The sequence below is a fragment of the Hermetia illucens genome, chromosome 3 (assembly GCF_905115235.1).
Source record: "Hermetia illucens chromosome 3, iHerIll2.2.curated.20191125, whole genome shotgun sequence".
NCBI lineage: Eukaryota > Metazoa > Arthropoda > Insecta > Diptera > Stratiomyidae > Hermetia > Hermetia illucens.
The window spans coordinates 71,386,417-71,412,437 of record NC_051851.1 but is presented as its reverse complement, the minus strand read 5'-3'; the positions used below and the strand labels follow the sequence as shown (position 1 = coordinate 71,412,437).

General features: G+C 40.5%; 2 protein-coding genes across 2 annotated transcripts; one reads left to right on the top strand and one right to left on the bottom strand.

The window, feature by feature from the left end:
- Positions 1–6,025: 6,025 nt before the first annotated feature.
- LOC119652898 (scaffold protein salvador) lies at positions 6,026–23,785 on the bottom strand. The gene is made up of 7 exons (XM_038057271.1): positions 23,504–23,785; positions 14,949–15,622; positions 14,736–14,890; positions 14,471–14,676; positions 14,216–14,411; positions 13,959–14,149; positions 6,026–6,955 (listed from the first exon to the last, which is right to left on the bottom strand). The coding sequence occupies exons 1-7, from the start codon at positions 23,589–23,591 to the stop codon at positions 6,723–6,725; spliced, it is 1,743 nt and encodes a 580-aa protein (XP_037913199.1). The 5' UTR covers positions 23,592–23,785; the 3' UTR covers positions 6,026–6,722.
- A 74-nt stretch (positions 23,786–23,859) lies between these two features.
- On the top strand, positions 23,860–24,751 carry LOC119651467 (39S ribosomal protein L40, mitochondrial). The gene is made up of 3 exons (XM_038055075.1): positions 23,860–24,010; positions 24,071–24,325; positions 24,388–24,751. Exons 1-3 carry the CDS (start codon positions 23,985–23,987, stop codon positions 24,698–24,700), a joined length of 594 nt encoding a protein of 197 aa, XP_037911003.1. The 5' UTR covers positions 23,860–23,984; the 3' UTR covers positions 24,701–24,751.
- The last annotated feature ends 1,270 nt before the right edge of the window (positions 24,752–26,021 follow it).

Below are 26,021 nucleotides of genomic sequence, written 5' to 3'. Positions count from 1 at the left end.
GTGTCATCAGGTACCTAGACTGTTCTCGTCTTTATACAAACCCCTACTCCGGAACTTTATTCCGTTTTTGAGGTAGAAGACCTCAATATACCCTGCAATTCATTTTTTTAAAAGCTGCGCTGGATGTCCTGCTCATGGCTCGGGTAATACCCAGACACAGTTCTTTGCAGTGAAAACGCTTTTGTCCTACCTTAACCCATCAGACTAAGAATGGAATGTGGTGCAATGTGGAACAGAATTATATAACTGCTTATTGACATGAATATTTTTCCCATTGTAAAAGTACTAAAGTCCATCCTGTCCGAAGCTCCTTTCGTGGCTCCGTAACATTGGTTTTCCGTGTAGGGTTGTCAGCCCTACGCAACCTCCAACCTGGAGGACCAGTTGGTACAGTTTGTCCCGTTTTTAGGCGCGGGAGTCTTGCATTCATCCTTCTCCGTCTGCAGCTTTTCGTTTCGAAAGAGCTCCCAACGGTCACCACGTGGAGGTGGAGATAGGGTTTGGTAGTAGAGCTGTTGGTGTTGGTTCAGCAGGCATTTCCCAGGTTTTATGCTCCATCGTGGGTACCAATCCACGTTTGGCCCTGGGACCTATACTACGCTTTGACCACCAATGGATGGACGATTCCGTAGCCTACAGAACGACGAAATCTATGAGCGATACCATGACCGTCCGGTTGTGGATAAAATCTGGCTCAATAGGTTATGGTGGGCGCGTCACTTAATCCGTATCGATGAAGATGATCCAGCCCAGAAAGTCTATAAGGGCAGTATCTATGGTAGAGAAAAGAGGCAGACCCTGCCTAAGATGGAGCGATGGCGTAGGTCAGGACGCCAGACAGCTTTTAGGGATATCGAATTGGTGGACCTCGACGCAAAACCGGAATGTCTGGAGTTCCTTATTAAGGCAGGCCTAGACCGGATACCGGTTGTTGCGCCGATGATGATGAAAAGTACTAATGATATGGCAACCTTTATTATATATGTTCTGTCAATTTGTCTAGTGGTAAAGTGAAGTAAATTTGTGTTTACCCATTTTTTCGCGTTCTACCAACAGTGAAAAGTGGAGTAAGATTAAATAATTTCAATTACATCATAATCGTTTGCAGAGTACTCAACGTTGAAAAAGATAAACTTTGAAGTAGAGAAATGAGTAGAAGAGCTATGAGCAGGCCATTCTTATAGATATAAAAAAATCACAATTAAGCCTTCCACGAGCTTGTAGTGAACGGAAGCTGATCTTGTCGGAAAGGGGCAGACGCACTGCCTAGGGTTCAATTGTTCAGACGAGGCGGAATATCCTCGAGAAGTATAACGAAAACTATGCTACATGCTACAACGTGAGTATCCCACAGCTACGGCCCTTAGAGAAATCAGTCATGCGCGCAAACGAATACAAAGGCTACATTTGACTAAGAGGCATAAAAAACTTTAGCTTGTGTCGCCAAGAAGATCTGAAAACTGGACTAGGAAAAAGTTATTTGAACAGATGAATCCAAAATCGACCTGTTTGGGCTTTATGGACCCAAAAATGTACAAAATAGGCCAAAATATCGATGAGACGTAATACCCACAATGGAAGTTGCTATTTTGGGACTGTTTTTGTGCATAGGGTGCAAGTGTGCTGCATAGAATCAATATGTATAAGCAAAACAAGATTATTTGGAAGTTTTCCGCGGCTACGAGCGCACCCTTGAATCACCTTCTAAAAACATAATAACATTTTTTTCATGAACTACATAAGTGACATACACACGATTATCATTGTAGATATTTTTGCGCAAAATGGCGGGACTTATATTTTATATTAAATCGCTTTTTGGACGAAAAAAATTCTCTTCACCAATTGCTAAAACCATGTGTATTTCACTAGATAATCAAATGAAGAAGTTGCAATTAAAGTTTCATGTCGATCAGATGAAAACTTTTCGAGTTCTACTGCTCGCGAAAACGTGGTTTCGAGAAAAACGCATTTCAAGTTTAAAAATGCTAAAACTTTTCGTAATCATAATTATTTGGTTCATAGAAATTTTTTCAACTCTGCTATCCCAGCATCATACAATTGCCCTTCCACAACCATGTTTTGTTTTTACAGTTTTTCTTTGGGTGCTGTGATATTGCGTCCAGTCTCTTGCCATATTGAGAAGTGACTGATTTCCGACTTAAATGCGATTTTTTTTCTTAGGAGTTACTTAAACTAATTTTAAAAATACTTCTAAGTTATTTTTTATCAAAGATCACTATTGATTATGAATCTAGGGATTAAGCGTTTTAAGCCAATAAAGCGAAGAAAAAAAATTTCAACAGATATGACCCCTTAAGTGGGATGAAAATGAAACTGAAGTATAGTCTGACTGTGTGCGTTCCCTATTCTCTGAAGGAGTGAACAGGAGAGAAACATATGAAACCTGAGTCTCAATGCTGATACAAAGGTTCGCCAGGATAGACCACAATGAGAACTTATTTCATCTTTACATTTACATATTTGCTCCAAAGTAGCTTCTTATCCAAGATATTGCATGGTTATTTCCTTGCACTGTTTAGTTTCCTCCTTCTTGTGAATGATAGCAGTGATTTTATTTTAATTTACTGGAAGTCCATGCCTGAAGCTTCAAGAGTAGATCAAATTAGAGACGTGTTGTATATTTCTGCACACCGTTTCGAGGCTTAGGTATATATTGGCATATTTTGCAGTTCATATAGCAATAAGTCAATCAAAATATTCCACAGAAGTGACGATATCATACCTCTTTAGGGCAACCCATTTTTGCTTCTAACGATCAACACCAACGTTAGTGTCAAAAGTTTTTGGAGCGCCTCTTCAATATCGTCCTCTATCTTGGAAACCAAGGAATGGAAAGCAAGCTGACATGATTTTACACATTGGCAAGTATGTTGATTTTCACTCATAGAATACAATCTAAGTGCTTTCCTGCGAATGTGATACTCGAATCAGTTTCTCCAGACATTTCAGAGAAAATGATGTTAAGCTATTTTGTATTTGAATCATTTTGTTAGGCTGTGGTATGAAAGCAACCTTAACCTTTTGGCAAGAGTTAGGCAGGCGCTAAGCATTGCAACAAGTATTACAACAAGCTGATCAGACTAGCAAAATACGCCAAAGAGCGTAACCCCAAGATTATTGCTGGCGACTTCAAAGCCTGAGTGTGTGAAGCAAATGAATTTTACTCGAAGTTTTCTCTTGCTTAACCATCACTAGCTGGGTTCTGCCCTAGATCTTACTTTCGTAAGTGACTCATACGCATAGTAACAACCAGAATCGTCGGATATATGTACATCGATATATCACCATATAAGCGACCTAGAGCAACAATTGCGGTGGAATACCGAATTTACTGGAACGGCTATAGATAAAACGGATAAGGTGTCGCAGTTGTCCCAGCAAATATATCTAGCATGCCATGCTAAGATGCTCTCCCCGAACTACACATGCAGGTACAATAAAATCCGCAAACAAAAATTCTAATATTTCTTTCCGAAGGCTTCATAGGGATGAACATGTAACTCTGATGATTTCCGTTCTTTCCCTATCGCGCTATCAGCGTTTGTTTCTCGTTGGCTAAAGCGCATTTCAGGTAACCAGGAAAGGCGCCGCATAATCAAGCAAAAAATATTTTACATTATCTTCTTTCAAAAATCTTTCCATACTTTTGGCCGCTGCTGTAATTCATGGAAAATCTTTCGCAGTTTAAATTGAAAAATTTGGTTAACGAAATTTTTTCTTCAAAGGATTGCTTTCCTTTTCCAGATGCTTGCCCTTTATTTAACTAATAACCATTTAATTACGGATATTATGGACTAGCAAATTCACAAAATCACAAATGGTGCTAGTGTTCTTCTTGAACATGAGGGAATCTCTGGACTGCATTTATTATAGTTGTTCAAAGAAGAGATTCTTTACATTGGAAGCCTCCGTTGATGCACAGAATTGCGTATTGCAATTCGTCTTAATCGGGATTAAAATCTCGCAGTCCCAGTTCTGCCCAAAATTCTTTTCCGATCACTGGTACGTGCCATGCAGCATCAATCTAACATCACATTCGCATCTGATACTGCGACACCGTGGCGCAACTCAACATTGTTCGTTGATTGTTGTCTTATGAATCAAGCCACCGTTTAATCAATATGCAGATCAAATTAAAAAAAATACCACCCTCGGGGTCAGTCAGTCTGATAAGCGGTTTATCAACCGGGATACTTTGGAATGAAGAGGTGCAAATTGATTGTACGTGGGAAGAGTCGATAACTATGGGCGGTGCTCATCCTATTATACGCATTGCTCACTCTACAAAAATCGACAGCAGAGAAGAAATAAACTGCTAGTTTCATCTTGAGAAAACACAGCGGGTGTTTTTGCACGTGTTCGCACTACCCCACTCCTACCCTTTGCCATAAACGTCAAAACTAACATTTGCTTCGAAAAGCACTAGTCGAGACCTTTTATTTGATACCACACCGTCCCATACCGAATTCACCATACCTCCACAGACGGACAGACAGTGAACCGACTTTAATAAGATTTTGTTTTCCACAAAACCTTTTTTCCTCCACCAAAAACCCCCGAAACTGTAGTTATCCATCTGCAAGTTCTAAGGTTTCTGACGGCGCGATGGCTGAGAGAGTAGAGCACTAGCTCCTCGATCTGACTGCCCTGGGTTCGAGCCCCAGTCATCATGGCTATTTGCGTTCGTCTTATGTTTGTCTTGCTGCTGGGGGACTTATCATCCGCACAACATTAAGTAAGTATAATAATAATGAAACTGAAGTACAGTCTCACTGAAAATGCAAGAAAAAAATAAATAGACTGTGTGAATGCCCTATACTCCACAGAGTTAGTGTTCTAAGTTCTAAAGCAGCAGGAGCAAGATGTTGCCCACAGAAAGAATACTAATTCAAACTCATTGATGTTGTACTAACCCTGGTTGTTTTTTTAACAATCGTGGAACAAAAAAAATAAGTAAATGGGAAGTCCAAGTGCTATAAGATGGAGCTTCCGCTTCAAATACTGCAAGACAGTATTTACCCAATTATAGCCAATAAATTGGCTTGAACCAAGAGATGCCGGAAGACCATGATGAACTGGTTGTAGAAATCAACCAGAGTTTACAATATCATTATTAAATATTACTCAGTGCTCGCTACAGTGAATGTGAATTTTTCAGGCTAAGAATGCAGGCTACTGTTTTACTAGCAGCTATAATTAACACTTTTGATGCTTGCAGAAATGAATTTAAAATGGAATGGAGTTTTCTCTAGCACCTGAGTATCACAAAGAAAGCGCCAATAACAGGATTTTTAGAGAGAAGCAACCATTAGTAAACGGCACACTGGATTTGCCTAGCGACATCTAAGCCGAGGACTGTTGAAAGATAAATGATTATAACCAGGTGGTAGATAACATAATTGCAGTGTGCAGTGTGTTAATAATAGCCGCCGTTAGTTTCCAATGTTGCGCGCCGCGTAAAGTTTATCCTATACATAGGTTCAGACCCAGGATTTCAGTCAGAACTTCGTTTAAAATTTTAGAGCGCTCTATTGTGGATGGAAGGTTGGAAATTGACAATTTGACCAAACGTTTTGATACATATGCTTTTCAGCCACTTTTCGTATTCAACACCTCTCCTGTTTCATCGAGCCGAAGTATAGAAAGAATTGGAAGCAATATAAAATGTTTTTCATTTGTTATCTAAGGAAATTATTACTAGCGTTTACTTTATTTCTGACCTCCAAGTATTCGTCCCAATTAACTGATGCCCCGTTTTAACGACGGAAATGAAGTTAGGAAAGGTATAAATTTTGAGATCTTTCCGGCCGGAAGGTATATTTTGGGAGAAATGAAACTCTTTCTCTACAGTTCAGTACAAATAGTACCCCTTACCCCCACTTCGAATCTCTTCATACAAGGATAGAATATTTAAGATTGATAGCTTGTGAAGCCACATCCAGAATGGACTAGTAAATGGAAAATAAGAAACAACTTCCTGAGAACAAATAAGGAAATCAACTCATTTGATATAATTTTATTTTTGCGAATCAAAATAATTTTACTCATTTCAAGCATCTCACAAATGTGTTGACTCCAGGCACAAACCAATCAATATCTGAACAGGGGCATACCGAATTTTTAATCATAAACCCTTTTCATAAATAATTGAAATGTTTCGTTTAAAAAAAATCATCAAATGAAATCAAATATAACAAAGTATCATTGGGCGAGAGTGAGAGAGCAAGCGTGTGGATGTTTTCACTTTTACGATGTCTAGCGTATTATAATATGTGAATTTACCATAAAAAATATATTTTAATATAATAAAATAACACAGTCGTCTTTCTTTTTGCATAAATGTTAGCGCGATGTCTGTTATGCACGCACGAGTTAATCAACGTATTATCAATAAATCACCAATGTAAGTTCGTATCTCGTAAGGCACACGATCGTTTGTCTAAAAATTGATTTTCGCAATTTTAATTTAATTAGGAAATTCGTCAAGAAGGTTGTTGTTCGCTTACTGGGCTAAATATAGATATTCATGATACTGACGATATATGTGTATATGTTTGATGTAAAAAATGATAATTACTATGCGAGAACGATATTTATATCTAAATGAAATACTAGGATACCGTTATTCCTCTTTTGAAAATCACAATGTTCAAATGTTCCCTTAAAAAATATCTTTTCGCTTTGTGTGACTTTATTTACTAAGGGCCCAATTGTTGCTGTTGCTGCTGTTGTTGTTGGTGTTGTTGCTGTAAGCGGCTTTGTTCAATGCGTCGATTTATTTCAATTGTTAGCGCTCGTCGATACATCTCGTAGGCGCCGACAATGCTGAAGAGTTCTTGCTTGTAGAGTTTCAAAAACATGGCGTCGAAACATTCAAGCTTTTGCAGTCCGAACATGTTGAATTTTAAGATGTGATCTTTAGATGGATCAGCTGGAAAAAGATATTAGATATTTAGTTGTTTAACCTGAGCTATAATTACAAGAAATTGAGCACTATAGCAGCACACATACTGTAATAAAATTTATATTTTTGTAATGAAGTTAGTTTATTAGAGATTTGAAGGAAAATTCCTTCACTCGAATTGACTTAAAGTGCAGTTGATTGTAGATCTATAGATTCAATCCCGTTTTTAACTCGCATTGAGCGATTAGAGGTCATTATGGTATCGACCTAAGCCAGAAACGAGTCAAACGATATCTAAGCGAAACGACATTAGGTAAACTGCTTACTTTTCATGTAGAGAAAGGGCTGCGAATTCCCTCAGATTCTTCGCTTCCCCCGGGACCAAAGAGAAACAATTTTCCCTCGCATTGTTTCGAGCGACAACTTTATTGGATAAAACATTCTGGGGTCTAGCCATAAAACTTCTTGTAGTCGTAGGCTTGGCAAGGAAAACTAAAAATAGAAAGATGCTTCTCTTTATTTTGCCGACAAATTTACAAAACGCCACCAAATTATGTAAAGTCCTTTCGACACTGCATATATTGAGGATGAAGATTATGAAGCGCAAGAAGTCCGAAAAAATATCGCGAAGAATCCTTCCGAAAATACATTGATTCATACAAGAAAAAATAGATTGCAGATTGCGATGTGCTTGCCCTTCAACCGCTCGTCAATCACCCACGTTGCTGTCCTTAGGATCGCATACACTTCAACCTGAAAACCCGTTGAATATTTTCCGAAGGTTCGTCCCAGTTTTCTCTACGTTACAGAATAACTTCATATCTTTTGCCAAACAGAGATATGGGGGTCCGAATATCAGGAGGCATTGCGAAAACTAGATTCAGTTCTCCCAATGCTCGCTGTTAATGTGAGAAACCGCATTTTGAACTGTTGTTTTATCCATACAATTCTATTTAGCAATGTTCACAAGGATATTAAAAGATCCTTCAAGAACAGAAAATGTAATATAGCTTAGATTGCAACGAGAGGTTAACCCAGTCAAATCACACTTGGTCCTATAGTTATGAAACGCACTATATAATGGTGCAAAATGTGTCTTCCTGCTCTTACGGCTACTCCGCCCTCCCATATAACACACAAATTTAATTTCCTGGCAATTGTTTGTTCTTTACATCTAAGTCCACAGGCCGTCATGCTGCCAGAATCTGTGATTAAACCTAGAAGAACGTAGTGACTATACAAATATGATTGTTATAAACTGCATTGTGGTATATTCTTCTTTTACTATTCTGCGCTACGTTACTCTGGGGCGACCCATTTGTCGGTTATCCTGGATCCTATTCACCACCTTGTCATTGTGCTTATAGTAGTTTACTAGTACACTAATAATGTGGAAAACACATGAAGATGGAAGCAATGGATTGTAATTCTCCGAAGTTGCAAACTTCCAATCCACCCGCGACTTTGAGGAATCTGGTCGCGGCCAAGGCATGGATATTGTAGACCTCACAAGACATGGTCTAGACTTCAGAGCAAAGCCTGCATCCAGTGTCTACATCGATGTGGTCCACATTGGGCACAACAGACTTTTCAGTTAGCGTCGGCTTTCACATTAGACTATGCTTATGTCTACAGACATAAATACTTGACAAATTAACCCGCAGCATGCCAAAACCTCTTCCTATCTATTGACAAGAAGGCTGGCAAAGTTGCAGGACTTTTCTTACTTCTTTCTGACTTCTTATTTCTGATACAAGAACTATGGGTTCTTTTAAACGAAATCTATGGTATTGGATCAGTAAAGGGGACTAGAGGCTTCTTCGATAAAAGATCCTCGAGATCGAGCACCTGCGTCCTGATGTCAAAATTGTTCGAAGCAACTATTTTTGTTTGTTAAACTTCCGGAACTCACAGCGTGAATAGAAGAGGCTCGCAAAACAATCGAAGAGAGACTCCTTTAGACTATATTATGAGGAAGTTGAAGGAGAAATAGAGACTTCCAGGCTGTGCAGAGTCCTTAAAAACAATTAGTCGACCCACTTGGAATCTCTTAGAAAATCGGATGGAACTTTCACGAGCTCCAGAGTTGAGTCTCTACAGGCTTTCTTGGAAGTACAATAGCCCGCATACCTTTCAACACGAAAGTGCTGCAAGGGGAACTGCGGACACTGCGAGAACGGTGGTTACCAATGACAAAGCGAGAGCCACTACACTGTCTTTTAAATACTTCAAAGCACTTCAAAGAAGAAGGATGACAAGCAGATCGAACCACACACGAAGAAATTGAAGGACCAGGACAAAATGAAGCTTGGTGCAGCACTAAGAGCAATAAAAAGGATTATGTCCTTTTTGAATATATTAATGGACGTTGTAGTAGTATTTTCGATTAGATTTATGGGGACACAATGGACATGGGGGGCACAGAGCATTGTAAGAGTTATCGGAAGACAATGCCTTCTGATTCTCGGATCTCCGTACATCTGTTTGGTAGAAGATATGAATTTATCTTGAAACGTAGAGAAAACTAGAATGAACTAGAAGAGTGTGTGGCAGGATATACTGATATTTTCTAGACCGATGGCTCAAAAATAGAACATGGTTCTGGAGCAGGAGTCTATCTCTTGAATAAAAACGAGAAATGGGCTTTTCCCTTGCTCCAACTACAGTGGGTAACATCACGTTCAGTAGCGGAAATCCTGTGATACACGAACGAATTTGGAATATTTCAGTAGATGGGGGAAACGGACACAATGGACCACTAGGTTCCGAGTGCCCAGAGGCATTGCCTCTATCGCACCTCATACACACACACATACATGGCATACTCCAAATGAAGTTGTCGCGTTTTCTCAATGCGTGGCCTATTCCTTGCCACACTTCCAGAGTACCACGATGTAGACTTGACTTGATGGAAGTTTAGAGTTTTCGAGTAACAGTATAGTTACTCTCGGTGTGCTACTCCTAATAAGAGCAAACAGAAAATTGGCCCGGAACGGTCTCAACTAGATGTTGATGTTGAGACGGCACCGATATCGATGTGAAAACGCTAGCATGCTCCGCTTTTGACTTCAAATTCTTTTGAAATTTTATCTCGTTGCAGCATGTGACGATAATAGGCTGGTTGCTCATTTTTTTGTGAATTTTCCTTCTATAATATTAATATAAAGATCATGCTGCCTTTGGAAAGTTTTCTCGAGCTCCTTCGAAAGAATCTTTCTAAGAATCAAGAATCGTCTTCATATTCCTTTGAATTGATTCAACGTCTTCAAGAAGGCCGAACCTATAAGACAATTTTCAGAGTTGGGAACAATATCTTCGATTCAGCGAGCGCTACTGCACCTTCTTGTACATAGAAGGTCCAGAGATTTTTTCCCAAGGTTGGATATTCTTGATGAAGCCGACAGTCGAAAAACGTTTTAGTTTCTAATTTTATCTCCATTTTCACGATCTCCCTATGACGTTGTTCGGCATTTCTTTAATGGATTATACTGACAATATGAAGATTTTTAGGCATGACAACGCTTTTTTAAAAATCTTAAGTTCGTGTTAAAGCTATCTACAAAATTTCTCGAAGCTCCTACTCACTGCACCTTCTGCCCAGGTATGTGAAAGACGCTTTCTTTCCGCCACTTTTTCTCATACTTAAAATTTAACAGCCGCTTTTTGCTCCATTATAAATATAAACACGAACAAGTTCGACCTCTCAAATTTCTATTGTTTCAATACGCCATTTCCATTTAGGTATTGGCTACGAAATAGAAAGAGCAAGTAAACTATGCACATGAACTCCACCATGCTATTAACATGGTATGCTAGTCCCAAGCCCAGGTAAAGGAGGAGGGTTTGAGGCAACGTACTTTATACTATCCTCAGTAAAACAAAAATAAAATGCTGAGATCAGGAAAAGAGATAAATAAAGTATAGTTGGAGTTATTTCACTATACTAAATCCTACCTGATCTCTTTTAGTGACAGGTTCCGTAACAGGCCGACCAAGAAAATGCATACAATTTCGTTACAAACATGATGATCGCATTGAGTTACAAGCCTCGAATAAATACTAGGGCGTCCACTTCAGTCGACGCGATAGGACGGGCCCCGGTCCTGTCGAGAAATGGGCAAGGGTTCTTGACGCATGGACGGCGTCAAGGCGCAAACAAGTTAGTCCGAACAAAACGATACGTGTCTGCACGCTAAATGTTAGTCCCCTAACTGGAAAGGCCGAGAAACTTGCAAGAGCCCTTTCGAAAAGGTCCATTGATATCTGCGCTTTGCAAGAAACCGGATGGTCTCGTGCCAAAAGCTACGACATTGAACGCGAACGCGGTAAAAATGGCTAAAAACTTCTCTATTTTGGTAGCCGACACACTCAATATGTTGTTAGCATTGCCATCTCAGATGGTTTCCGTGATGCCATTAAAGAAGTCGAACGATTTGATGATTGGCTGATGAAGCTCACTATTATATCAGCTGATCGCACTATTAACTTCTTCACCGTGTACGCACCACAGACCTGACTTGTCACGTGCCTGCTGACGATTATATTATCATTGCCAGCGACCTTAAAGGTCATGTGGGTGAAAAGGCAGACGATAACAGGTGCCATGGGGGAAAGGGGTTCGGAGCGCGTAATGAAGATGGCGTATAATCAATTTTGCGAACAGCCATGACCTTGTACTTATGAAAACATGGTTCATCAAACGATTGTCCCATCTTCCTACATTTTATAGTGGGAACGCAAATCGATTATATTCTCGTCTTAACACCGACATTTTGCCACTGTCACTGATGGCAAAGCCGTTCCCTATGAGACCATCGCATCTCAACATCGGCCATTGATTGCCGTCCCGGAACCAAATGAAAGACACGATTCACAAAACGGCCTCTGCAACCCTCAGGGTCACCAAGCCGAGTAAGCGGTATATCAGCCGAGATACTTGGTTTTGGAATGATGAAACTGAAATGAAGGTCCGTGAAAAGAAACGCCTCTACCACAAATTTCTCAACGATAAAACACCGGCCAATTGGCAAATTTATAAGAATGCCAACCGGGAAGCAAAGAAAGCAGTCGCTGTCACCCGAGCGAACCATTACAAAAATCTTTACGATAAACTGGACACTCCTCCTCCACCTTTCAGCGCAACTGAAGTCGAGGAGGCAATAAAACGAATAAAATCGGGGAAAGCCACAGGGCCTGACTACATTGTATCTGAGCTCTGGAAAGCGAAGAGGTGGGACCCAACACTGTGGCTCAGTGAATTCTTTAATCGGGTTATTCAGGAAGGAAGAACACCATCTGATTGGCAAGAAAGTACCAATATGGATAAAAAAGGTAGTCCAGCAGAATGTTCAAATTACCGTCCGATCCGGTTACTTTCTCATACCATGAAGATTTTTGAATGCATTCTTAATAACCGTATTCGCGAAATCGTTGAAATGACCGTGCATCAAGCCAGATTTGTCCAAAACTGCGGAACTACTGACGCAATACACGCTGCGTGGTTACTCATGGAGTAACACCGTGAGAAACATCGCCCTTTTTACTTTGCATTTCAGGATCTAGAGAAAGCTTTTGACCGTGTGCCACACGATCTCATCTGGTATGCTTTACGACAACATTTAGTGGCAGAAGAAATCGTGCGCTGGGTTCAATTGCTCTACCACGAACCGAAAAGTAAAGTTCGAAGTATGATGGGTGTATCAAAACCGCTTCGTGTCTCTGTTGGTGTTCATCAAGGAAGCGCCTTCTCACCACTCCTCTTTGTTCTTGTTATGGAGACCGTCGCACGGGATATCCAACGTCCAGCGCCCTACAAACTGCTTTATGCAGATGATGTTTTTCTATCTCGAGCAACTTATCCAAAAATGGAATGATCGCCTCATGCAACACGGTCTTAGATTGAATCTAAACAAAACTGAATTTTTGATGAGCGATCCCCATGAAACAGGCATCACTGTCAGCGGCAGTGATCTGCCCAAAACTGAGCGATTTAAATATCTCGGATCAACGCTATCAGCCAATGGAGAGCTGCGTTATGAAATTGCTTGACGGATTAACGCAATCTGGATGAAGTGGCGTTCCACAATGGTGTTCTTTGTGATCGACGTATCAACGAACGTCTGAAATCTAAAATTTAGTGCAATGTCGTCGGTCCTGTCGCCCTCTATGGTTCTGAGTGTTGGCCAACTATAAAAGACAATGAACGGTGTATTGCGATAATGGGGACGAAGATGTTGCGTTGGACTAGTGGCGTGACACGGTTTTATCACATCCGAAATGAGGAATACGCGATCGTTAAGGGATTGCACCGATCGTGGAAAAAGTGCGAGAGAGGCGTCTTCGATGGTATATGTAATTCGTGCTAACTAGAATTCACTCGCCAAGATTGGTCTGAACATCGAAGTCGATGGTAAACGACCAAAATGCCGGCCAAACAGCGGTGGCTTGATACTCTGGATGGGGATTTAAAAGTCTCGAAATTGCACTCAGATCAGGCATTCGATAGAGCTAAATGGCGAAACCGATCACGACGAGCCGACCTCGCTTGTGAACGGGACAAAGCCTGAAGAAAAAGAAGAAGAAGTAAACTATGTACATGTCCTACAAGTTGCCACTGCAAGTTGGCGGTTTTTAAAAGCCAATCTCCGAAATGTTTGACTAAACTGTGTAATAGCTATTCCCATCTACCTTCCCTGAAATTCCTCAGTTTATTCATACCTCATTGCCTTTTCAATCAATTAGCAGTTATTTCCATAAATATGATCTGCGTTAATAAATTATGTTGATATTGCTCCGCAGGAAATCTTGTATCAACTTCAAACGTTATCGAGCATTATGATTCTACTTTTAGGTTGGGAATTGGCTTATTTGATTCCATAAGTGTTGCGGAAAGAGTATGTTAAAGCATTTGTTGAAAAATATAAGGTGCGATGAATATTTGCTAACACTGATCATATACGTTTGTATACCGTCATCGGCGCAAATCAAAGCGGGGTGGACATGTAACTGATATCAAAGAAAAAACACTTACCGTGGAAATATACAATAAGCCACTCTGGTATCTTTTCCAATAAATATGGATTAGCAGGAACTAGTGCACTATGAGGACTATATTGAGGTGGCTGTGGTTCTGGGAGAATCGCATTCGGTGGTTCCGTTGAAGTGTAGAGGTAACATGATGTTAAGCAGGGATGATTCCTTTGTGATTGTCGGTTAATATAACTGTGAAGCAAACAAGTATTTTGTGTTAAAGCCAATTCATCACCCAGTCATTAAGCGTAAGCTTACTTATAGTAATAAATTCCATGTTGTGGTGAAACGATTTTCTGCCAACCAATTGGCAAACCTTCCCGTTCCAGGGGATGGGACCAATGCGTGGTTTGAGCATTATGATCAATGTAATACTTCCGTCCACGCAAAGTGTAGTAAGCTGCCCAGCCAGGTGGCAACGGAAGTTCCTCGTCCATTGATTGCTGAGAAGGCACTGTCAATTATGCAACTTATAACATGCTAGATCAACCAATATTATTTCAGTAATTTTACCATGAGGTATAACTTGATGGCGGGCGTTGTGAACAAGATGTTCACCAAAGGTCATTCCGACCGCTTCGTAGTTCCTCAGCGGTTGATACAGGGGAATTTTTGCAGGCATCAGTGCTACATTTTGACCCAGATGCTGATAACTTCTTGTGGGATTCTCTGTTGGCATGTTTGAGTATACAGACTGGTGTGAACTGTGAGATCCGTAACTGTGCAAATTTAAAATATTTTTCAAGTCTATCTTTATTTCTAAGTAATATGTACTTACCGATCATTGTTTTGATATGCAGCAGATAAATGATTCGAACTGGTATTACAGTAAATGGGAGATTCGGATCGACCACTTGCAGCGAGTTGGGCAGAAATCTGGGACTGGTTTTCATAAATAGGCGATACTTCTGAACTGTAACCACTGGATGATTGCTGTAAGTATTGAAACTGAATCCGATTCGTACCACCTCGTTACAAAGTCGCTTCTCACCATAATCGTTTGCTGTGAATGTCCCAGTGACGATGTCGTCGAAGACATCGGTGATGGATTTCGTCCAGTCTTTTTTGCTGCAGCTGCATTACTATAATGCGCTCCGTACTGTTCAGCACCGTAGGCACCGCCTGTATTAATTTCATACGTATGCGGGTGGTTTTGATTGATCGAATGACTGCGATTGAAATTCTCGACGGATGGATGATATGAGTTGCTGTATAATTGTTCGGATTGATGTCGCATTCGATCGATTTGTTCTATATTTACGTAGTTACTATTACTATTTATGTTATTATTGCCGCCCATCATTGAGGCGTTTGTAGGTATCGACATTGTCGATTGTGACGAAGGACGTCGTGAGGGGAAGATGTCGGCAGCATCTGATGTAGATGGCATGTTTTGGAATTTATGATTGTGTCCACTACTGGATCCAGACTCAGGACTGTATATGTTGCCTGGAAGGCGTTCATGGCGTTGTGTTAGGCTCTGGACAGATAGGTTAGGCGTGTATTTACGAATTTGGCTCAGCGTGTTCGCTTTTGTGCTGATTTTAGTATTACCAAATTTCTCTTTAGTTCCAATCTGTTCAGTTTTCTGTGTGTTCAGTTGCTGGCTATTACGCCGATTTTTGCCTTTATTTTTGCTGTCATCGGATGACCAAACATTTATAACTGAAATTCGAAACAACATTCCTCTCAATTTAGTGATTTGAGTAATGTCATATAGTAAATAAAATAGTAATAAAGTAAGAAGCATCCGTTACCTTGAAAGAGACAACCCCTGTTAAGCCATGGAAGGAAGGCATTATGAATACTAATAAACATTATAAAAAAATGTAAATGAACAAAATAAATTTCAATGTCCCAAGGCCGATTATGAACATAAGAAGGGAAGAATAGATTAAAATTTGTCCGAATGGCTCAAGTTGTTAGAAGGCTGTGCTGTCGTAGCGGAAGGTCGCGGTTCAAATCTCACTGGTGGGAGAGAATAGAATTATGTCATGTTTAGATTACATACATTTGTTTAAGAAATTGGGAACCCACTTTAGCAGAAATCTCCCAACGTAAAAAGTCGGGTAGTATGGTGCAGCAAAAGTCATTCCACACATGAATGCGAGGTTTATCAGTAGCCATTGAAAGGGCTCACTATAATTAATTCTTTGTGAAACAAATTAGATATTATAAAACTGAAATTATATCACTAGGAAGTAATAGAAACTCAGTTTGATGTGGATTTTGGTTGGACCCGATTATCGGGCCTTATCTCTTTCAGGATGCGGAATAAAAGACAACTCCATTATCGCGTTATCACATAAGGGTACTGTTTCATTCAGTTAATTTGATTTCCCTCCCCCTCGGACACCACCTTGCTGTGGTGGAGGAGCCTATGGTATTTTATTACTACACTTCACCGACTTCGAGAAATCAGTTCATAGCCTCACCACATTCATATTCCCAAACGGATAAATTTGATGAAGACAGGTTCTCCACTTCAGTGGAAAACCTCTATCCGGTGTCTAAGGAGCAGTCAGCTAGAAACGTAATACAGCAACTCCCTTGACTACGGCCGGCCTGTCGATGACAGTGTTGCCTAACTCTTCCAAAAAACGGAACAGGAAGAAGGAAGGAAACTTCAGTGCAGAGGAGACGGGACTACAGATTTGCTTGTTAGAACCTGAACCAGAAGCTGGCGAAGTGGACACAACTGGTCTAATTCCGGTATGTGGAAACAGATCCATGCAGCCCAGGCAACGAAAATGGAAGGCACTGCGAAAGAAAGCGAAGTTTCCTGGGAATAAGGACATGGGTGTTGCTACACCACTAAGTGTGGCAACATACGGAGAAATCAAACGGAGGAAAACGAAACTTTCGGCGGAAGATGAGAACAAGCTGATAACCAAGGTGAGATTCACACTGAACGCAGTATACTCTTTAGATAGCGGCGGTTCTCGTATTAGACTACTATCATGTCTAGAAATATAAGAGTTAGTCAAATTAACCTGCAGCATCCCAAAACCTCTTCCTATCTACTGGCAGCAAGGCTGGCAAAGTTGCAGAACTATCCTTATATATTTCTGATTCAAAAGCCATGGGTTCGTTTTAACAAAATCTGTGGTATTGGATCAGTCAAGGGGGCTTGGATCTTCTTCAATGAGAGATGTTCGAGACCGAGGGCCTATGTTATGATGTTGAAATTGGTAGATGCAACCATGCTGAGGCAATTCTGTTCCCAGGACCTTGTTGCATTCAACTTACAACACCAGGTTAATGGTGACAGGAGAAACGTCCTAGCTGCCTCTGCTTACTTACCCTATGCTTCTTTATGTCCGTCGCCGATGCAAGAACTAAGGGATCTGGTAGTGTATGCAGAGTCAGTGGCCTTGAACTTTTAATAGGTTATGATGTGAACGCTCAGCATATTTGTTAGGGCAGTAGCAAATTTTATCCTAGAGGAGAGAAGCTGTTTGATTTTATTACTTCAATTGGTCTGATGACCGCATGTGTACTTCCTACGTTCATGGGGCCAAGAAGAAGTAAAGTAATTGATCTAATAATTTGCACTTCAAAGTTGTTAGAGTTGATTAGAGACTGGCGAGTGCTAGGCGAAATCTCAATCTCAGGTCACCGTTACTTAGAATTTAGTCTGACTATTACAGGCGAACAGTCTGCAATACAAACACAGAATCCTAGGAAGACGGGTTGGACAATGTTCAATGAACGTCTTAGCGACAATGTGGTGCTTCCTAGCTGACTATCAATTGAAAACTCTGAATTGTACCCTTTTAGAGTGCTTTGAAGAGGCTTGTCCTATTTTCCGAGGATAACACGGTAAAACGGTTCCATTGGGGAACCGAGAACTGCAAAGACTCAAGACATCAACCAGATGACTTCTAGATCGTAGTTACAAAGGCAATAAGAGTGACGACTTATTAAACTTCTGAAACTCACAGCGTGAATATAAGAGGCTTATAAAATGCTCGAAACAAGACTCCTTTAGAACATACATAAAGGAAGACTTCCAGGCTATACAGAGTCAACTTTCACGAATTCCAATGTTGGATCTGAACAGACTCTCTTGGAAGCATACCAAGCCGGGAGAACAATTGTCAGAAGTGGGAGAACGAGAATCCGCGGTTTCTGCAAACTTTTCAACACGAAAGTGTTGCAAGGGAATTGGGACACGGCGAGAGCTGTTAAACTATTCTTTTAGCACTTCAAAGCACCTGGCATGGATGACATCTATTATATCTAGCGATGCTAAAGGAGGCTATAGAGCAATTAGAGCAACTTCTAAGAAATAATTTTCGGGGATGTGTTGTTCTGAACTACGTGCCTTCTTCTTGGCAGAAAGTTAAGATAGTATTTACCTAAGCCTGGGAAAGTTGACTATTTAAATCGAAATAACTTCAATCAAATCAGCTTAACATCATTTTCACTGAAATGTCTAGAGAAGATAGTTGAACGTCACATTCGCAAGAAGGCGATAAGGTCGCACCCACTAAATGAAAACCAACATCCTTATCAACGTGGAAAGTCCAAAAGGCAAGTACGCGATGGGAGTGACATTGAAGGGGGTTTTGACTATGCGAATTTTTAAAAGCTTTCTGATGCCGCTGCATAGAGAGCATGGTGTTGATGAAAGTTTAACTAAGTGCATCTACGTTATGCTAACGCAGAGATGCTGTGTGCTGAAGTGGGTCTTAATCGCTACCTAGCAACGAAAGCAACGAAGAGTTGTCCTCAAGGAAAGCTGTTATTGCGGCTTTTGTGGAGCGTGTTAATCGACTCACTACTATGTCAACGGCAAAATACACGCTCAAGCTTATGCGGATGATGTGGCTGTGCTAGTTTTTGGTCGAGATCTCAAAACGGTGTGTAGAAATACACAACGCGCCCTAGATTTGATTGACAGTTGGTGCTTCATGTATGGACTTTCAGTAAATCCAAATAAATCCACGCTGAAATATCTGGGAGTTATTTTAGACAAGAAGCTTCTTTCTCATATGACTATATTTGCTGAAAAAAATATACATTCCCATTTTGCATGTATGGGGAACCCCCCCCCCCCTAAATTCGACGTAGAGTGATAGAATTCGCTGTATGCGTGAGCGTTCACAGTTCTTGCCTTTCCACTAAATTTGGTGTCAATCGCTACAACTGTTTCCGAGAAAAATGCGTGTAAAACCGATTTTAATAAGATTTTGTTTTATACAAAACCTCAAAATATGACAAGTAAATAAGGAAAAAATTAATGAAGAACAAGAATAGGAATAGAAATGGACTAACTGGAATTCTTTTGGACTCCAAATGAGGGAAAAAAGCAAATGAAGCGGAACTGATATTACCCTGACAGCGTCACAAAAGAGATGCTCACATCGACTTAGAAAGGGACCACCATCCGATGGTCGCTTGCCTTGGCTCGCGTATTGTGTCCGCTATTTCTCGTAGATTTGGAAAATTGCGAACTTCCGAGCTCATCATCGACCATTCATATGATCCAGCTATTACTCGATAATGCGGGAGCTATCTTGCGGACGAATGGTCAATACCCTGATTTCCGCTTCCTCATTGACAACTTTGACATTCACTCCGCCTGCTCTTCATCGATTTCCACAAGACTTTCGACAGCATGAACAGGGAGTGTATCTGGTATGCAGGGGGGACATTCCGGAGAAACTGATAAATTGACGTTCAAAGCGGGGTCCCGCCCCCATCTTGTCACCGATATTAATTCTTCTTGTTATCTTGTTTACGCTAACAAAGAGAGCTAAGTTCTCTGGTCTGGCCTACGATGATCGTACGTGGAGGCGAGAATTGGCTAGGCCTTCGGCCTATGTGTGCCAGCTATCACTAACATTTTGGGCATTGGGCCCTGTGTTGCCAGAATCTTTGTAGGTTAGATAACCCACATATGTTTCAATACGTTTTGTGACAAGCACAATTGTGTCGGAGCTGCCCGAACAGGCAGGGAACAAGTTGCAAGATTAGACACAGACACTGTTTTCAAATGTTTGGGATTAGGTTATGTTGTATATTACTTGTTATAGACTTTGTATTATCTACCACTTCACGTTTTGTTATTATGTCAGCGTATATTAGTTTTTGTGATAATAAGACTCAGAGTTAAGTGAATTGTTTTATTTGAAACCAGTATGTGCTAGTTTGTACTATTCATTCGCATTGATCTTAACCAGGCACATGAAAGAGGGGATATATGGGATAGGTGAAATGAACTAGGAGGCTTTGAGATAGGTAATACCTTATGGCTTGCGATATTCACATTTTCTCACAAAAATCAAAGTGAAAGAAATATGAAATACAACGTGAGACTAGACGTATAGTTGTAAAGCTTGATTATTTTAAAAAACTGATCAATAGTTGGTTTCCTTCTTTTAAAAAAATTCTTAGGGAGTGCCTCCTGCATTCAAAAAAAAAAGTGGTCTATTGTTTCCTGCACGCCACACTTTAGACAATTGTCAGTGTTGATGTTGCTAATCTTCCGAAGGAAAGGTTTTCTGTAGACATGGTTTGAGTAAAAGTTTTTACAGTTGCTACACTATTTGTTGAGATGAAAGCTGGTATTCTAATGGGCAGTTCCGGAAAGATTGTCGCGAAATCATTGTCTTTTAATCTGGACGTTGCCTGGTTTTCATCTTGCCAGTCCTTCTTAATTTTATTTTGCATCACCCATCGCATATCCTTAGCTGCAAAGGATGGAACCACGATTCTTCGGCTGATTAGGGTTGCCTTTGCTGATGAGTGCGCCATCTTGTTCAATATAATTTCACTTTTAGCTGGGCACCACAGTATTTTTATCTCCTCGAAGTTAGCATTCGCTGTTGCATTAACTATTTCCCAGACAATTGATGTCTGACATCTTGCTTCCCCAGAAGAGTACAGGCTTTCTGTGAGTTTGTGATTATTGAAACCTTCTTTTTTGATTTTCCTTTGCCATTTGCGCGGCTATCTTTATCCCATTCAGCTCAGCGGAGAGGACCGTTATTACTTGCAGCTTGTAGCCAGATTTCACTCGAGGATAGTCAGAGACTACCGCACAATTTGAGGCCACACCCGATGTTGCCGCATCAGTTCTATATACGGCAAAACCCCTGCTCCTGAGCTTGGTTATCTCATTTTGGATTTTAACTACCCAGCAATTTCTGTTACTCTTGGCTACTGACATTTTCAGCAACAGGTCGTTTAAATTCGTCATGGTTGATTTCCTTTTTCTGTAGGCACAGCAATGCTCCGCAAGCACGTTTTTAAGGTTTTGTGTAAAACGAAACATTATTAATATCGGTTCACTGTCTGTCTGTCCGTCACACGCATTTTTCTCGGAAACGGTTATAGCGATTAACGCCAAACTTGGTAGAAAGGTGGAAACTGTGAATGCTCACGCATCCAGTGAGTTACATCTTTTTACGTCCAATTTAAGGAGGGGTCCCCATACATAAGGGGAGTGTACATTTTTTTTCTCAAGAAATGTAGTCCTGTGGGGTATCAAATGAAAGGTCTCCATTAGTACTTTCCGAAGCCGGTCTTAATTTTGACATTCTTTAGAAAGGTGGGGAGGCCGGGGGTTTGAAAGTGATGATTTCTTTAAGGGAGCCATTCTTAGAAACTACACAACCGAAAAATCTGAAAAAAACAGGAGGCTGCCATTATATGGTGCTCCGCCATCTATTCAAAAAGTTAATAATAGTATATTACTATAATTTTTAGTAATTGGCTGCAAAGCCCCCCTTAGGTTCATCCTAGTACCACGCAATTGTGCATTAATGTAGGCTATAATATAGAGAATGAACTTTCCAGTTACCAGTTTGGTGGAAATCGCACTATAACTAACAAAGTTACAATACATCAAAGTTGTTGCTTCTTTGCAAATCCAAGACTATGAATGTCAATCTCATCTGAAAGTGGATACTCTCACATAATATATGCATATATTACGTGCTACATACTAAGAAATATATAAAAACCTTTCGCATCTGAAGCTTCCGGTTTCCCGACTTGTTTGTTTCTAGGAAGAACAGTCTTTCCTTTTCCTGTTGGGGAAGATGTTCCTTAGGGAGATAGGTCTGAAGTTCATGGTGTTGTTCAGATCAATGTGGTTTTCAGGTATTGGAATAATGTTGACTGTCCTCCATTCCTGTGGTGGTTGGAGGGCTCTCCAAGCTCCATTAACCGCGCTCAGAAAGTGTAATTTGGTTTCTTCATTCAGCCAGTTTACATAAGAGTAAAGTAACTTTCATCAAATCATTAACTGGAGCGGACTCTCTCTTGTGTTTAGCAAGAACTTTGTTGAGATTATCCATGGCAATAGGTGGCATATGGTGTTGTATCTAGAGGTATAGATTATTGCCATGGTTATCTGTAAGAAATTCTTGTTTCTTCCCTTTACCCCATGATGTAAGTTATATGGACTCTACCTGAAAGTTTTTGAGTTCCCTGATTTTTAGTCAGAACTTTTTGTTGTCGGTCTGGTTCAACATTTCTTCCCATAAGTTATCGCAAAAGTTCCTTTTTGCCCTCCTGATTTCCTCCTTTCACCGTTTAGTGGCCTGTTTGGTCTTGAGGAAATTCCTGTAGTTTGGAGTTCGTTTGAAAGCTCTCACCGCTTTAATTTTTTCGCTTAGGCGGGATTCTAGGTCCTTATCCCACCAGGCCCCGTGGTTCTCCTTACTTTGTGTCGCCTGTATTAAGAGTCGGACTGAAGATATACATCAACAAAACCAAATTTCTCAGCCTGACCAGGTCATTGCACTCCCCCTATCTGCATTAAGGGGTAGAGCATGGAAGCTGTCGATCAATTTGTATATCTAGGAAGCGTCATTCCTGCGGATGGTGGCACCGAATTGGATGTCGCTCAATGCATTAACAGCGCTAGATCGGCGTTTGTTTCTGTAAGTGCATTTATTTCAACACCAACCTCAAGTTGAGGCTCTTCTGTGTTGATGTTCTTTCTGTGTTGCTATATGGGAGTAGCACATAGAAAGTAACCTCCTTTTTACTCAAAAGCTCCAAGTCTGCGTGACACATTGGACTCCGCTTGTTTTCTACGTTCCCCAATAATTCACTAACTGATGTCGTTATCTAAGAATTTAATCTATATAGGTTGGATCTTTGTAACATTTTGGGAAAAGGTGTTTTATTATCATTTTTGAAAGGGCCGATGTCCTGCAAGCTGACAGCATTACCGTTCGTGACCTCGATCATGTTTCTTCAGAATGGTAACTTCAATGATTCAAGATTGTTCAACTAGTCGTTTTCCTTTCTATAAACTTTTCTAATATTACACAAACGGAGAGCATTATTGTTAGTAACTTCTAACCCGCCAGTGTGCAGGGGAGTAATAATGATAGTAATATTGGGTTTCACCTAACAACGTCCACCACCCAAATTCACTCATTGGCAAAAATACTGGAACTGCCTGAGAACATAGAGCAAACAAAGACTTGTCCGAAAAGTGGGCTGGAATCCATATCCTGGGAAATCTCTGAAGTTACCCTTAACTGCTGTCTAGGAGGCTTAGTAAGGAATCGATCAACTTACCTGGAATCTCAGACGGCGTATTCTTCTTCACGTATCTGCCCACAACTCCTTCTTTTAAACTTTTATCCTTACTTTTTCGCGATAGCATTTTTAATCCTAAACAAATGAAATTTCAATGGAACCTGAATATGATTTATCACAATTCTCTTAGCATATTCTATACGTATGTGATGCGAGTTAAGTATGTGCAACAAGCAACCTATGAGCTAATTGGAAAAATGACTATAAAAACAACTCGCAAGTCGGCCAATTTCCCAACAGGGCAACATGTAGAAAATAATGATTTTGACATTTCAAATGTCACTTAAAAATGACACAAAAAACAAATCATTGGAATGATTGCCGAAACTGTTATATAAATGCGATTGGCTGATGGTTTCTGTGGGATTTGGGCAAGTCTGGTTTCTAATTGTCAGAAGCATGTCATGGTGATCGCTGGCGGAGGTTCCTAGTGCGGAATTTCGGACATATTCACAGAAAAATGGCTCTCCTAACGGCGTTCGCACGGTAATTTACTGTCATTTCCTTCATTAGGTAACTTGCGATAGTAATTCATGATTTCCTTAGTCTGTCCTGCAAAGAAGTACCTTCGGTAGCAAGATCATTCTTCACCGGCCCAAAATTGTGTGTTCAGGTTACACCAGCTCTGTATGCAGAGCCTCTGAAAAAGAAAAAGAAAATAGACCCGGCCGTAATCAAACAGCGTGAGGAACGGAGGCGAAAAAAGCTAGAGAAGCAAATTCGTCGCCTGGAGAAAAACGCGCGCCAACTGAAGCCTGTGGATGAATTGGAAGTGCCACTGGAACTTCTTGATGAGAAGGAGTGAGTGCCTACTATCAATATTCTTTCCAATTAGGTAATAAATTCTGCATTTGTTTTTCAAGGAAGCGTACCCGGCCGAAAGCCGCCCTTAGTCAGGAGGAGATTGAGTCTCGTGCGATACTGCAGAAGGAATGGGCGAGGTACAAATTGAAGCAGAAGTCGCAAGAGCTGCAAGTGGTTGATCGTCTGATGCAGGCGCAACAAAAAGCGCTGGAAGAACTTCGAAAGGAGTCAGAAGAGCTGTTTCAGGAAGCCATTCAGCCGGATCTGCAGATGATTCCATTAACAACAAAGGGGCCTGTGGCCACTCCGCCAATAGAGAATTATGAGAGTCCTGACGGGGAATATTTAGATATTAGCAAAAAGTGGACGTAGCGAACTGCGTATTGAAAAATGTAAACAAATATAGCCTTAATTGAATGTAAATGGTTTCTAATTTTCAGCCCACTTTTTGTCATTCCTTTGGTCCGTCTTGGACTTGTGTGTTTCTTTCTGTAGTGCGCCCCTTCAGTAGGCTTAACACTAGCTTTGCGTGAAGCATGATGACAATGAAACTGGAACACAATTTCACTGAAAGATAATACGAAAAAGGGATTGTGTGGATATTTTAAATTCCACAAAGTATTGAATGGGAGACACTCTGCTTTTTGTGGATATACGGAACACGAGAATTAATGCAGGATTGTGTTAAGCTAGTACCAATTGGGGAATGATGGTTGTGTTGTAGTTCATCAACATCATCCCTACCACCTACGAAATTTAGCCTTGCAAAAGAGGAAGAAGGATTCATTATACTCGAATGGCCGAGAGACAGCCAGGCCTCTAAGGGGTGGGGATACTTGATATTGCTGCTGTAGTGGTGCTTCAAGTAATAATATGATTTGGCCCCCGATTCCATTTGCATTTGCCTCGGACTAACAATCGCTTCAATTTGAAACCGTTAGCATGTGTGACATCTTTTTCGATCCACTGAAATATTTTTCAACTTCTTCCATTATACCTCCCCACTCCTCCATTGTTCCTCACCAAATCCTCTTAGGGCGACCATTGCATGGCGTCCTTAATGTGTGATCTATCCATTGCCACTTCCCCTTCTGATCATATCGTGCACGGGTAATTGGTCTGCGGCAACCAAGTACTTTGTTCGAAATAGTATCAGGCATGCGTACCGCGATGAGACGTTGCAGACAAGTATTGACGAAGGCTTGGAGTTTTTGAGTAACAGTGGGGGCACATTTCCAGATAGCAACACAGAAAGAACATTAGCGCAGAAGAGTATCAATTTGATGTTGGTGTTGAGATAACTGAATTTCCAGTTCGGTTTGACCGTTAGCAAACACGATAGTTAAGTGTCATGCAATAAGAAGAGTGTGATATCACATTAGGACAAGTGAATTCCCTAATTTGTCTTTCTGTTTAATTACACCAGCTGATGAAGATTTATATTACTCGAATTGAATTACATTTTGCAGACCGGCTAATAAAACCAAAGATCAAATAACAATAACAATTAGATCTTATAAAATATTTATAAACCCAACGACATAATAAGTTTGAGATCATTTAATAAATAAGGTTGAGTCATTTCATTTAAAACCCACGTCTTATTAATTTGCATCAAGTAAAGAGTTCGGTGTGTGCGAGGCCAGATAAAATCAGCAGGATCACTCTCAAGACCATTCGACATCAACAACGG

Bases quoted from the DNA above. Each gene is read 5' to 3' on its own strand.
- LOC119652898 (XM_038057271.1), bottom strand. From the start codon at position 23,591: ATGCTATCGCGAAAAAGTAAGGATAAAAGTTTAAAAGAAGGAGTTGTG. The intron at 14,412-14,470 runs GTAAAATTACTG...CATAATTGACAG, and splicing joins CCATCAAGTTATACCTCATG to TGCCTTCTCAGCAATCAATG. The intron at 6,956-13,958 runs GTAAGTGTTTTT...ATCTTTTTCCAG, and splicing joins GCTTATTGTATATTTCCACG to CTGATCCATCTAAAGATCAC.
- LOC119651467 (XM_038055075.1), top strand. From the start codon at position 23,985: ATGGCTCTCCTAACGGCGTTCGCACG. The intron at 24,011-24,070 runs GTAATTTACTGT...TGATTTCCTTAG, and splicing joins CTCCTAACGGCGTTCGCACG to TCTGTCCTGCAAAGAAGTAC. The intron at 24,326-24,387 runs GTGAGTGCCTAC...TTGTTTTTCAAG, and splicing joins GAACTTCTTGATGAGAAGGA to GAAGCGTACCCGGCCGAAAG.